Raw genomic sequence first — 13,957 nt, 5'->3', positions numbered from 1 at the left:
TGATCGCACGCGCTTGTGTGCGGTTTCTGTTCCAAGCCGTGTGGTAGGGTTAGGGAGCGAGGAGGCTTGGCGTGTTTTTTTTTTTTTTACGTGGAAGATAGAAACCCCAAAGCCTAAAGAGGCCTAAATCTTGATCTGATCTTATCACATGCTCCACAGTAGTGTAACAAAGGAGAAGAATTGGAGGGGGGTGCTGAGCAGGAGAACTACAATATGGTAAATCCTGGCTGTTTTCACTTTTCTTAATCTTTTGCTTTATGGGAGGAGGGAAGGCCCTCTGTACATGTTCCCATCAGGGTTCAGACTTCAGAGGATGGCCAGAGAGGTTTAATTTTAGACCAGCATCTTCCACACTAGGATGGAGCTGGAGTCTGTATAGAACCCCATCCTGGCTGAGATTGAAATAATCTGGTTCCCAATGGTTTTTAGGTATGTCTGACCCTTACTGCCAAACGCATGGCAAGGAAAAACTGCTTAGTGAAGAACTTAGAAGCCGTGGAGACCTTGGGGTCCACGTCCACCATCTGCTCGGATAAAACTGGAACTCTGACTCAGAACCGGATGACAGTGGCCCACATGTGGTTCGACAATCAAATCCATGAAGCCGACACAACGGAGAATCAGAGTGGTGAGGCCCGGGCCCACCCCACACTGTAGCCTTACCTGCTCATGGGGCTTCCTTTTTTTTTTTTTTTTTTTTTTTTTAAAGCTGGTTTTGGTTTTTGTTTTTATCATCTGGTGAGGAGTTAAGGGAATGGGTTTTAGATTTCTCTCGATTTTGCCCTCAGACCTGATTAGTTTCATTAGTCAGGAAATGAGATGTATTGTTTCACTTTTCATGGGACATTAATATAAAGGAAATGCATTATTTTCCTATCTTTTTTTTTCTTGCCTCCGTCAGGTGTCTCATTTGACAAGAGTTCAGCCACCTGGCTCTCTCTGTCCAGAATTGCGGGTCTCTGTAATAGGGCGGTGTTTCAGGCGAACCAGGAAAACCTACCTATCCTTAAGGTATGCTCAGGAGTTCCTGTTAGCTGTTAGGCCGTCATGTGGGGTTCTAAGTACCCCACAAGAACCACCACCCGAGCGTTCTCTTTGAAGACCATGTGTCCTCTGCGTCCTGTTAGGGAACCACTCCCTGTAGGACACCCTCCGTGTGACGTGTTGCCTAGGGATCCCAAAGCACTTAGGGTTACCCTGTGGTCTGCATAGGTTCGAGAAGAGGGACTCTACGGTAAAAACTGACCAGAGGTGGGAAGCAATCTTCACCGTGAGAAACCGAATGCATAAAACCTGCTTTTGCCACTCTGAGTGTATGATAACCCGCTAACCTAGCAGACAGTGAGGGCTGCTTTTGTGACTCGATAATCGTATTTGCATATTAGGATACAGTAGATTCCAGTAAATCCCTTAAGCCATTTATTTTCTTAAAATAGCTCAGCTATTTCTCTTATCTTATTTGTCTCCGCTTGCTTACTAATGATGCAAAAATAAGCTCAGCCTCATGGAATTCATGTGAAATGTGAAATGACTGAGGTTTCACTGTGCTGCCCGGTGGAGACAGTCTCGGAAAGGTCATAGCCGCACGGGGTTGTTTAGGATGCAGAAGACGTGTGTGAGGAGGCCCTCTGGGCTCGCTTGTTCTCAGCAAGGCTGCCGGGGGTGGTTCTGAGTAGAAACTGGGCCATCAAAGAGAAAGAAGGCTTACTTAGATGGAACTGAGGGGGCTTCTCCTATGAAGATGGGACCCCTGTATCCTTTGAAGGAGGTGTTCTTGGCATTGAATTAATGTTGATTGGAGGAGGATGTTGTTTATCCTGGGATAAAACTTGAGATGCCTGCTTTCATGTATTTCCTTACCTCAAAGTGGAAATCTTCTAGGCTTTCAGCATAGGACTCAATAGGTATCAGATCTTTCCCCATTGAAAAGTACCAGAAAGGGAGCATGGGCTGTATTTCTGAGTATTTCAGGGGGTGGGGCCGTGTCAATGGCATTATTACTGCCCTTCCCCCCCCCCCCAAGGCATGCAGCTCTATTCTGCTTTAATAACTGGTCTTTGTTTAAAATGATCCCACTAATTTCACATTTCTTCCCAAACCTAGCCATCTTTCTTATTAAACAGGGCTACTGGATTTGCGAGCATTAATTTTCTATCTGTCTGTGCAGTCCTAAAGCAGTCAGAGTTCTCAGGTGCTCATATAAAAGTTGGCTACGGCTGAAAATGTTCTTAGTGTGTCCCAGTATATCACACCAAAGAGAAGTATGTGTTACCTCAAGTGTGGGCTTTAACTTAAAACGTTAGCTGATTATATGACTGTTGGAGCTAATAATAGCTTTCAGTTCACATCACTCAGGCCCAGATAATTTTGCACAATTATGTTTAAAGCCCTCTATTTTGCCCTTGACACAGTTTGCCCCCAGTCCTGGGAACCGAGAGATTTTCTTTTAAATTGTAGGTGCTGTAAATATTTGGATTCTTACTTGGTATTTTCAGATTCGTAACCAAAAATACATCCTTGGGAATAATGTTGGCTTTGAGACTTTGCAACAGGGGAAGATTTAAAAAAAAAAAAATTAGGCTAAAGTAGGTTAGAAGAGTGTGTTGTGCTCCTCCCAAGGGTGGGTGACCCCTTCAGGCGCCCCTCTTCTACCAAAAGCTGGAATTAGGGTGGGGAAGGAGGGCAGACAGGAGGAGGCGGCTGGGGTGTGTGTCTGAGCAGAGGGAGGCCAGTCGCTGCACGGTGCTGCTTCCCCTGGCCTGCCCTGTCCTCCACTTCTGACCAGGTCGGAGGACATCCGGGTGACTTTCCTGGTGCTCAGTGGTGCCCGGGGGAAGCGTTTCAGGCTGACCCACAGATGTTGTCCCTGCTTTGCAGCGGGCAGTTGCAGGCGACGCCTCGGAGTCCGCGCTCTTGAAATGTATCGAGGTGTGTTGTGGCTCAGTGAAGGAGATGAGAGAGCGATACGCCAAGATCGTGGAGATCCCCTTCAACTCCACCAACAAGTACCAGGTGGCCTAGTGGTGGCGAGGGGCAGGCGGGGAGGAATGGAAGCCAGAAGGAGAGCGGTTTTCCCATTTGAAATGTTACAAGCTTAAGTGCTTTCAAAAAATGCATTCTCCCAACTTTATGCAAGCTCTTAGATTTTGCCCTGGACTAGGTATAGAAAATCCTAAGTCGTTTGAGTGTTGGGGCCCTCTGGAATTCTTACTTCCGGTTTGGAGTGGGGGTGCGGCGACGGGGCGAGGTGTCCACGCATGTGCCCATCCCTTTGTTCCCAGTTTGCCTTCAGGAAAGGTTTACGTATGAACACGTGCCAGGGATTTAGAACGACATCACTGTGCTGGTTTTTTGGGTAGCATTCAAAGTATGCTGCAAGCCGTGGGACACGAGAGTTCAGAAATAGGAGACCTTGGTGGTTGTCTTGACACATACTAAGTAGTGAGCGAGCTGTGCTCCCCGCTCCGACCGCCACACGCAGCCACCGGCGTTCATGTCCACCGTCCTTTACAGCTGTCCATCCACAAGAACCTCAACACGTCTGAGCCCCGACACCTGTTGGTGATGAAGGGTGCCCCAGAAAGGATCTTGGACCGCTGCAGCTCCATCCTCCTGCACGGCAAGGAGCAGCCCCTGGATGAGGAGCTGAAGGATGCCTTTCAGAACGCCTACCTGGAGCTGGGCGGCCTTGGAGAGCGAGTGCTAGGTACGTGGACAGCCAGCAGCACGGCTGTCAGTCTGGTACACATCTGCACAGTGTTCTGACCTCCCTGAAGCCTTTCCAGAGGATTCCTCCTCCTCCTTGATCTGTTCCCCTATTTTGAAAATAGGAAGGGCTGGAGAGATGTTTGGTGTGTTGGGGCCTCTGAGCAACAAAATCCTATTGGTTTGCTTCTGATTCGTACTTAGACCTTTGGTCTCATGCTGGTCAGTTCTGTTTGCCTGAAAAAAAAAAAATAGGGAAGAGCTTTATTATCAAACCTTTGTTGCTAGGACTATGACCTATAAACTTAATGAAATTAAAATTAATTCCCAGAGTAAAACCATTTCCTGACTGGCACAACAGTTGTGAATTTACACCGGAGGTTATGCGTCAGCTCACAAATGACATTGGCAGTAAACTTGCCATCTAGGGAGCTACCTGTCCTTGGTATGTCAGCCAGGGCAGATGTGAAGTACGTGATGCTCACTGTATAACGTAATTGAGAAAGCAGCCTTGGCTCTATTTTGGAGGCAGACAGATAAAAAGCCATCATTGGTGTAATTCTTCCTGTTCCGCTTAGCTGAGTAACTCAGAACTGATTGCCCGGGCCCATGCTCTGGTTTATACCCGCTCCCTCATCTGATTTGAGGTGACTCTCTCATGTCTCTCTCGACTGAAAAATCAACGGTCAAGTGTCGTTTCCCCATGTCTCCGGGCCCAAAGTAGAAGCATTCTCTCTTCCATGAACCCACAAGCCACCTCCTGCCACTTTAAGGAACATTGTAACCTTCATACCACCTTGCAACAACCCCTGGAATGTCATGATCCTGTAGTAATGATACTATGTGATAAGCGCCTTGGGCAGAACGTGTCTGCTTTGTACTTACCCTCAAAATAGCTTGCAGGCTGGCCCTCACTGGTGGGCAGTCATGTATTTTGGTTAGATGAAGAGTGAGCAGAGATGGGGGCTCAATTTTTCTAAGGAAAGAAGCAGAGACAAATAATTATGTGATTTGCCAACTCTAAGCACCTGAGTGGGCAGGTCGCGAACCCTGAAGCCCCAGTGCTCAGAAGTCCTGTCCTCATTCTGTCTTCTCCATGCTGGACGGGGCGCTTCCTTTAAGGCTTGGTGATGGACTCTTGTCATCTGCATGGTTTTTCTGACCCCATAGCATCTGTACATGTTAAATAAAACCTCATGGTTTTAAAACTAGACCTTGAAACAATATTCCAAACTCAACCTGGAGCCAGAGGGAGGCCGTCTGAATGACCAGTGGCTTCTTTCCTGGGCCACCTCCATCGGTGAGGTCCTCACAGACCACCCCCCCACCACCACCCCCCCTCGCAGGTTTCTGCCACCTCTTTCTGCCCGACGAACAGTTTCCTGAAGGGTTCCAGTTTGACACGGATGAGGTGAATTTCCCTGTTGAAAACCTCTGCTTTGTGGGGCTTATCTCCATGATTGACCCTCCGCGGGCCGCCGTCCCTGATGCCGTGGGCAAGTGTCGCAGCGCTGGTATTAAGGTAGGTTTGCAGTGTGCCTCGGGGCACCCTGCTTAGTCACGTGGCCCCATGGGAGTCACGTGGGGGTGCTTAGTCACGTGGCCCCACGGCAGCCACATGGGGCCAGCTCAGTTTTCTCACCAGGAGGATGAGTTTCTTATCTCCAAAGCTTTGGTTACCACCAGAAAAGGCCAAATGGTATTAAGATGTTGGTGTACACAGCAGATGAGAGATTCAAAAGAAAAAACAGATTTGGGGGGAAAGAAATGGAAGCTTAAAAATCACTGAAAAGAGCAAAAAGACTTGGTGTAAGGTTTTACATTTGAAATACATTCTCAGTTGATCTACTTCATGCTGGGAATAGCTGGTCTTCTCTGTTTTCAGTTAACTGGGTTTTTAATGAATGTTTGGTGTCCTCTGTATCTGTCTTTTTAAGTCACGGAACATTTTTCAAGTGCACTGATAACGGGGCGGTTTGTTTAGCCTGCCTTGGTGCTGGCTGTCAGATTTGTTTCCACTCTCTCGTGCTCGTTGGTAATACCACCCCGAAAAGCTTTGTAAAAATGATTCCCCAGACACTTTGACTATATTCTTAAGTGTGGTCTTCTGAATATAATCATCGGGTCAGAAAAGCAGTAACAAGGTTTTGAATTCTTTTTACATATTTATGCTCTCTCCCAAATTGGGCCACTTTGGGGATGCTGACCAGCCATGTGTGGCACCTTTGCCCTGTAGTCCGATCAGCATCACATTTTTACCTTTTTTTTTTTTTTTTTGCCGGTTTTAGTAAATTTGAGTTTTCTTACATGACTATGTAAAAGGAAAAACAGATGTTACGTATCTTATATGATCATATGCCAAGATAAGATCTGGATGTTGCTTTGTGTTTTCCATAAACAGGTGTATGTTTGTATTTTTGGTTAATGTTTATGAGTTTTAGGTTTGCATTCCCGTCCTTTTGATAGTCCAAGATGAAGCATCCTTAATATTTATTCTTGCCTACTTAGGCAGCTGCATTCAGTATTGCCCTGTTTCTTATTGCAGGTCATCATGGTCACTGGAGACCATCCAATCACAGCCAAAGCCATTGCCAAAGGTGTGGGCATCATCTCAGAAGGCAACGAGACTGTGGAAGACATCGCTGCCCGCCTCAACATCCCAGTGAGCCAGGTGAACCCCAGGTAAGGCAGGAAGCTCAGCCTGGTCTACCTTAAATGTACAAATGGTGGTTGTTGGGAATCATCAGCTTGGTTGCATGATGGTTTGCTTCTAGGCTTGCTCTGAATAGGGAAGGCCCCTACAGTTCCAGAAGGCAATCTGGTCCTTCCAGGAGAGGCTTTCAGTGAGAGCAAGTCATTATAGCTAACACTTAGGTGGTGCTTACATATTCTCAGCACTTAAGCGGTAACCTACGAAGACAGGTGTTAGTCCCACTTTGCAGAGCAGGGAAGCTGAAGCTTCATCATACGGTATACTCTGCACTCGAGCCTCTGATTTCATGGTATTAATCACAGAGCATATGACCTAACACCTAGCACCAAGTCTGTTTCCAGGGCCACACTAACTTGTCCAGGTAGTTCAGGCCAGAAAGGAATTTGGGCAGTAAAGTACAGAAGGTAACAGAGACAAAGCAGTATCGTGCTGGTGTGTTGTTAAAGTATGGGGCCCCCTCACCCAGCTTGGGGCTATGAGAGGGTTTGATCTACTGTCTAGAACTTGGTTATACCATTTCAGTGTGTCCTCTGTAAAGATCGGGAAAGGAAGGTGAAGGCAGGCTGCCCCGCAGGTGGTTGTGCGTCTTGAACCAGATCTAATATGTATGAACATGCTTTGTAACCTGTGGACCCCTGCCCAGATAACAGCTCTTACGTGATGGGGAAGATCCCCTCTGGCCGTGGGCTGCTGTACAAAGCGTTCTGCATAGTTGAACATCCCCTCCCCCCTTGGTGAGGAGCATCATGCAGGGGAAGCAATGGGGGATCTTTCTTCCCACCCTGATCCTAGAGATGCCAAGGCCTGCGTGGTACATGGAAGTGACCTGAAGGACATGACCGCTGAGCAGCTGGATGACATTCTGAAGTACCACACGGAGATCGTGTTTGCCAGGACCTCTCCTCAGCAGAAGCTTATCATCGTGGAAGGCTGCCAGAGACAGGTTAGCGGGCAGCCAGGGCTGGCTCTTTCGGGCACTGCTGACCTCTGTGGTCGCAGCTCCAGGGCCGGAACCACAGCCCGACATCTCTTAGACTCACTGCCTGTGTGCTGGTAAAAAGCTCCAGGCATGGCTCCAGAGAAAAGGGGAACCGGATAACGGCTCAGCAGAGCTACACAGTGGACCACACGCATCTTCACCGTGGCCCAGAGTCTGAGGCTCCACACTTGGCTTGGAATAGCAGTCCAGGCTCCTCATGTCTACACGGGGGATGTGAGTAGCCAGGAGACTCTCATCCCATACCTCGAAAAGACCTTAAAGGAATCGGTTTTCCAGAGGTACACTCACCGAAGTCCTGGCTTTGAGGAGCTCTTGTTAGTAAGGGGAGGGGATACATTTGTCATCACTCCTCAATCTGTGGTCAGCTTGTGGCTGGGTGGCTTCTTGGCTGAGCCAGTTCTGCGCCCGCTGAGAGTCTAGGAAAGGGGCAGGGTCTGTAGCGAGGAGAGGCAAGTTGAGGCGTGTGCCCCGTGTGCCTCCTGCCCTGGACCGTGTGGCTCTTAACAGACCCACTCCCTTCTTCTGGCAGGGGGCTATCGTAGCTGTAACTGGCGATGGTGTGAACGACTCTCCAGCCTTGAAGAAGGCAGACATTGGGGTTGCTATGGGGATTGCTGGCTCCGACGTGTCTAAGCAAGCTGCAGACATGATTCTTCTGGATGACAACTTTGCGTCAATTGTAACTGGAGTAGAAGAAGGTGAGCGAGCACTATGTTTAAAGTGTTCACCAGAAACTCATCCCGGTACTGCCCATCTCTTTAAGCTCTATAGTAAAAAGCCAAAACAGAACCAACCTCTTGCTTTTCCCAGGTCGTCTGATCTTTGATAACTTGAAGAAATCCATTGCCTACACCCTGACCAGTAACATTCCAGAGATCACCCCCTTCCTGATATTTATTATTGCAAACATTCCACTACCCCTGGGGACTGTCACCATCCTCTGCATTGACCTGGGCACGGACATGGTAAGTAAGTGACTGGCACGGCAGCTTTGGGCCCCCCTCGCTCACCCGTCGCTGCGTCGCCCAGTCAGGCTGGGCGTAAGTGATACTCACCGTGCGTCACGGCCTCAGCTCCCAGGAAGCTGTGTTCCCGGTCCTCTGGGCAGCCGACACCACTTATCAGATAGCAACATTATTATTATTTTTTTTAAATAGGCCTGGTAACAGCATCTCATGGTATGAAAACCAGTTTTAAAGGGGAGGGGGCAAGGACTTTATAACATGCTGCCAGTTTCTTGGTATCTGACAACTTTTACGCTCTTCTCTCTTGCTTCTCTTCCCCAGGTTCCTGCCATCTCCCTGGCTTACGAGCAAGCTGAGAGCGACATCATGAAGAGACAGCCCAGAAACCCCAAAACGGACAAGCTTGTGAACGAGCGGCTGATAAGCATGGCCTACGGGCAGATTGGTGAGCCACCGAGGCCCCTGGCACTTAGCGGGAAGCATCTGTTTGGGGGGGGAGGGAGGCTCAGCCAGGCTTGGTTTCTCAGGCTTCAGATCTAGCAGGAGGCAGAGCATAGGGTGAGATGCAGGGGAATTTTGTACAAGATTCTCCTGAGCAGAGAAGAAATCTTTTGCTGTCTGCCCAGTTACTTCCTTGTGGAGACTGGAGTTCTTGAGACGGGGCTTGGCTGCCTAAGAATGGGGGCTGCCCCTTGGAACGCCAGGCACAGTTCCTTCAGAGGCAGTGTCCCCTGGGGATATAGAGTGTCGGGCACTAATTTGGATAGAGTTAGGCTTTGAAGAAACCACATGAGCTTGAAGGTTTGGCTGGCGGGTCACCACCCAGTGATAGCCCTGCACCCTCACTCTCCCCACCCCCAGGGCTTGATTCCCACTCTACCAGTGGAGCTTGACCAGCTAACAGATGGTCTCTAGGTAGTGGGCATTGAACATGCCCTGGGATCCTAAATGCTCTGCCTAGTGGCATTCAGGAGAACCCAGTGAGGCCACCAGGAGCAGCCCAGGCCTTTGGATTAATGGGTTGCATCACTGTGAACACTTGGGTAGAATGGAACAGATGAGTACATTGTGGAAATATGGCAGACTGGTTAACAGTTGCTGACAAGGAGCTGGCTAAGGGCCAGGAGGACCTGACTCTTAAGAAGGAGGCTTAGGGCCAGAGCATAGGATGAAATCCTGCCCTGAGGAACTCAGGGTGGTGTGGTGGGATCAGATGCGGGGGGGCGAGGGGAGGGGGTTGGAAGGTGCCACAGTCACTATTTGGAATGTGTGAAAACTGAGATGGGAAAGAAGTCACATTGTAGCAGAGATTTAAAAAAATAGGGAAGCATTTTTCCCCTAAAAAGGCTCTGCCCTGATAGAGACACGTGATCATATGATAGCAGTGGGCGTTTCAGAGCAAGGCCTACGTGTCTTCCCCTTTTAAAGAAAGCTCTAAAAAGTGACTCAAAAAAGAGAAGAGGGTGCCGTGTGAGGGCTCTGCCCCTGGGGTCCTCCCATTCTCCCAATCCTCTCTCAGCCAGTGCTGAAGACCGCCCCAGAGGACCCCCCGGGGCCTGCTGTGGCAGTCGGATGAAGGGTGTGCAGAGATGCCCTGGAACCAGGTGAGAACTGTTCATGCACACTTGCAGGTATGATCCAGGCCCTGGGAGGCTTCTTCACATACTTTGTGATTCTGGCTGAGAACGGCTTCCTCCCAACCCACCTGCTGGGCATCCGAGTGGACTGGGATGACCGCTGGATCAACGATGTGGAGGACAGCTACGGGCAGCAGTGGGTGAGCGAGGGCCTGACCAGTGGGGCGCTCCTCAGACCCCTGAGGACGGTGGCTACTCAGCTGCCGGCCACGCAGGCCAAGTGCTGGGCTCATCTCTCTGCCTTCCGTGTTCCAGACCTACGAACAGAGGAAAATCGTGGAGTTCACGTGCCACACAGCCTTCTTTGTCAGCATCGTGGTGGTGCAGTGGGCTGATCTGGTCATCTGTAAGACCAGGAGGAACTCTGTCTTCCAACAGGGGATGAAGTGAGTAGAGGACAGTTGGGGCCCTCAGACCAGGGCTCCTGGTCTCTCAGCTCTTTGCAAAATCCTGGCCCCCGGCACATGGCAGTTTCTGGAATCTCCCCTTTGGCACAGATTTAGGAAGCAAAATGTTGTTTTTGTTTTTTTTTTCAATCTGCCCTCAAGTTCCTAAGTACAACTAACACTAACACGTAAAGACATTGATCTGCCGTTGAACACATAGCATTAAAAGATAAACTCCTGTTTGTGTTCTTAAGCTTTTTCTCCCCTTGATTTTAGGAACAAGATCTTAATATTTGGCCTCTTTGAAGAGACGGCCCTTGCTGCTTTCCTTTCCTACTGCCCTGGAATGGGTGTTGCCCTGAGGATGTACCCCCTCAAGTAAGTCACTCCTCATCCAGCTCCATAAAGCATGAAATAGAAGTGGACCTTCTCTTGTGACATGCGCTAGTAGCTATTATTTTTAGGGATTAAGGGTGGCATGTACAAGAATTTCTCTGGTCTGGAAATCAGGAAGGACTGACCAGGGTGCTTAGGATTTGGCTAAGATCAGGCCAGACAGGCTCTGGTACCTTGGGGTGGCTCACCAGCCAACTGCGGTGAGTGTTTGGGTGCCATGTTCGGGTCCCCCATGGCAACAGTCGGTCGTCATTAGTAGCCTGGGGCTTAGGGGACCGGGTTCAAATCTTGATTTACTTACCTAGCCCTTGTGTGTCCCATCACAGGCCCCCACCTCTGTGGGCCTCTGAATCCTCTGCTCCCGAAGGAGGTGGGAGAAGCAGGCTTGAGGTGGGTCATGGGTAGAATAGACCAAAGGAAGCCCACCACTAACTTTGCTCAGAACCAGCGGGCCTTTTTAAACACAGTGAAGGACTTTGTGGTAAACCCTGTATGTGAAAAATGCAGGTTTATCAGAAGTGCAAATTCCAGTAGCCTGACCCCGTCCCTGAAGTAGCCAATCCCTGTGGGCCTCACTGGCATCTTGTTGGGTCTGTACAGACATTCCCTCTGTGGAAGGGTAGCCTGGCATCTAGGGGTCTGTCCGCTATTGCCCGAGCTGTCTTTTCAGCTTTCTCTTGTAGCCATCCAAGCTTGTCAGATGAATTCCATACTTTCTCTTCCAGCGTATGTCCTTGGTAAGGCTGCTCCCTCCCACCCCATCAGGCCAGAGAGTCCTTCAGGGCCAATTTCCCCGGAGCTTGCCCTGTGTGATCTCGCCCTCCTGGACATGCGCAGTCACACCCCTTTTTTGCTATTACTTGTCATTTCTGCTCCCCACTAGGTTGTAATCTTTAAGGCATGGGCTATAGGATCTTTTTTGACTTTGTATCCCCGGCACCTTATACAGAGCTGGTGTACACCAGGGGCAAGCCTTGTCCAAGTTGAATTTTATCAGCTTGAGCCAGTTTGTCAAGAGGAGGGTAGGAGAACCCAGCTCTCTAAAAGGCTGAGATGGAGTCACCCTGAAATGGAGTAGTGCCTCAGGCCATGTTTTATTCTGACTGGAGAGCTTGTTCCTGAACAGGTTCTACCCAATTTGGAAGGTGGCTTAGTTACTCTGTGTGGCCGAGTCAAAGGAGGTCCTCTTTTAGCTGTGGAGGAGGACGCCTAGCACCAGGAAGAAGAGGAGAGTGCCAGGCCTCTGTCCTGGGACAGCCTCCCTCACACATTGACCGCAGAAGTTGGTCGTCAGGGAAGCACAGGTTTGTGACGAGGCTGCGCCAGGCGCCTATCCCCAGGCTGGGGACTGTGGCAGCAGCCCGCCAGGCTCCCAAAGGCCTCTGCTGTCTCTTAGGGCTCGGCTGTTTTCATTCCCCAGCACTGGGATTCAACACACAGCTGACTGTATGCAAGGGATAGAGAGACTGGTTTTGAGCCACACTGGCGGTTCTTGATCAGCAGATGCCAGGACGTAGAACTTGAGAAAGGGAAGAAAGAAAATGTCCCTTTGCTGTGGGATGGTCAACCAAAAAATCTCAACTCCCCCCTGCAAACCAAATTAAAAAAAGCAGACTGAAGGTGGGAAGGGGATTCCTTCAGAAAGTCTGCAGTCTGCCTTCCTCTGCCCCTCTAGGCCCTGGGCATAGGGAGCAGCATTCTGTTCTCAGGACCCTGCTGTGTGGTCCATGCTAAAGGCTCAGTGGTTAGTCATGACCGTATTTGGCTCCTCCTTCCAGGCTCTTCCACTGTCGCTGATGATACAGTTTCTCTTTCCTTTGAATTGTGTTCACGTCTAAATTGGTACCTGCTTCTCTTTTCCAGACCTACCTGGTGGTTCTGTGCCTTCCCCTACTCTCTCCTCATCTTCGTGTACGACGAAGTCCGAAAACTCATCATCAGGCGACGCCCTGGTGGTAAGTACAGACCTTTTAGCTTCAGCAGGGGTGTGGGGGAGGCCATGGTTCTGTGGCTTGTTTCCTCTGATCAGTCTGGTTGGCTAAGGCCCCTGGACTGCCTGCAGCCACCATCCCATCCCCAGAGGGTTTCAGAACCAATCCTATTTTAGACTCCACTAAAACCCAATATGATACGGTGGAAAGTTGGTCAGAAATCAGAGCCATCTTCCCAGTTAACATGTCCTTTCTAAAAACACTTGAATAGAAACAGTTGAGGTCCAGTACTGAATTTGGGTGACCTCCCCCCGTCCCGGGCTTTGTCACCCCCCCACCCCCCCGGGGTCGCTCCTTGTCACTGTCGTTCCCCCTGTGTACTAGAGCCAGGAGGCCTCACTGCCGTGTGTCTGTCTCTCTTTGCTGCCTCCAGGCTGGGTAGAGAAAGAAACCTACTACTAGACCCCGTGTCCTGCACGCCGTGGAGCATCACGCCACACACTTCGCACCCACCCCCCACCCCCTCTTTGTGTACTTCAGTCTTGGAATTCGGAACTCTACCCTGGTAGGAAAGCACCGAAGCATGTGGGGGAAGCAAGACGTCCCGGAATGAAGCATGTAGCTCTATGGGGGGGAGGGGGGAGGGCTGCCTGACAAACATCGTCTATGGGAATGACCGCGGGGATGGTTTTTATGTGCCTTTTTGTTTTTGTAAAAAGGAAAACTTGGAAAGACTGAAAGAATACATTTTATATCTGGATTTTTACAAATAAAGATGGCTATTATAATGGAATCGGTCTCGTGCCCTCATCCCTTTTGAGACCCGGATGTGTGAGTGCGGGTCCCAGCGCGCAGCCAGGTACCGGCAGCTGCACAGGCGCCGACCGGGGACTGGCGAGCAGGGCGACCCCCAGACCCCCGGAACCAGAGCTAACCGGCCGTCTGGCTTCATCGGCTCGCTAGGCGACTGGGAGTCCCAGTGTTCAGAGGAAACTGTGTGCCCAGGCCCTCTGATTCGGAGATGGACTTACCTGACGCATTCTCCCGTGGGCCACCTCGGGGGGGAGCTGTTAACTCCACCTGCCACCGATCCTCTGCTGCTTGGCGGAAAGACACGTCCTGTGAAAGATTAAGTCGCTTGGTGGAGTAACACTCTTGCCAGCCTGGTCCCAGCCCGCAGCCCACCTGCCATCTCTCGCGTCCCCACCACGACAGCCTCGAGCG

The 13,957-nt window shown here is 50.2% G+C and overlaps 1 protein-coding gene and 1 long non-coding RNA gene across 18 annotated transcripts in view; one reads left to right on the top strand and one right to left on the bottom strand.

The window, feature by feature from the left end:
* The window catches only part of ATP1A1 (ATPase Na+/K+ transporting subunit alpha 1), a 29,185-nt gene extending 15,659 nt beyond the window's left edge, over nt 1–13,526 (top strand). For 6 of the 10 annotated variants that reach the window (XM_064588579.1, XM_064588577.1, XM_045896872.3 and 3 more), the window contains 15 exons: nt 430–628; nt 902–1,011; nt 2,878–3,012; nt 3,514–3,706; nt 5,052–5,227; nt 6,251–6,387; nt 7,211–7,361; nt 7,948–8,116; nt 8,229–8,383; nt 8,705–8,828; nt 10,015–10,160; nt 10,276–10,406; nt 10,683–10,784; nt 12,666–12,757; nt 13,167–13,526. In XM_064588579.1, coding sequence (XP_064444649.1) covers nt 430–628; nt 902–1,011; nt 2,878–3,012; nt 3,514–3,706; nt 5,052–5,227; nt 6,251–6,387; nt 7,211–7,361; nt 7,948–8,116; nt 8,229–8,383; nt 8,705–8,828; nt 10,015–10,160; nt 10,276–10,406; nt 10,683–10,784; nt 12,666–12,757; nt 13,167–13,195 — 2,049 coding nt within the window. In that variant the 3' untranslated portion in view covers nt 13,196–13,526. Of the gene's footprint in view, nt 1–429; nt 629–901; nt 1,012–2,877; nt 3,013–3,513; nt 3,707–5,051; nt 5,228–6,250; nt 6,388–7,210; nt 7,362–7,947; nt 8,117–8,228; nt 8,384–8,704; nt 8,829–10,014; nt 10,161–10,275; nt 10,407–10,682; nt 10,785–12,665; nt 12,758–13,166 lie in introns of those variants that run through there. The other 4 variants (XM_064588580.1, XR_010410769.1, XM_064588581.1 and 1 more) reach the window with 4 other exon arrangements.
* The window catches only part of LOC123859223 (uncharacterized), a 30,892-nt gene continuing 20,640 nt past the window's right edge, over nt 3,706–13,957 (bottom strand). For all 8 annotated transcript variants that reach the window (XR_010410771.1, XR_010410772.1, XR_010410770.1 and 5 more), the window contains 4 exons: nt 11,104–13,852; nt 7,707–10,277; nt 4,591–4,681; nt 3,706–3,942 (listed from right to left, as the gene is read on the bottom strand). This is a non-coding gene — a long non-coding RNA (uncharacterized LOC123859223). The remainder of the gene's footprint in view (nt 3,943–4,590; nt 4,682–7,706; nt 10,278–11,103; nt 13,853–13,957) is intronic.

The sequence above is a fragment of the Mirounga angustirostris genome, unplaced genomic scaffold (genome assembly GCF_029215605.1).
Source record: "Mirounga angustirostris isolate CCGP_5_RB_7025 unplaced genomic scaffold, mMirAng1.0.hap1 SCAF_4, whole genome shotgun sequence".
NCBI classification, from domain to species: domain Eukaryota; kingdom Metazoa; phylum Chordata; class Mammalia; order Carnivora; family Phocidae; genus Mirounga; species Mirounga angustirostris.
The sequence above is the reverse complement of the archived record's forward strand: the minus strand, read 5'-3'. Positions and strand labels throughout refer to the sequence as shown.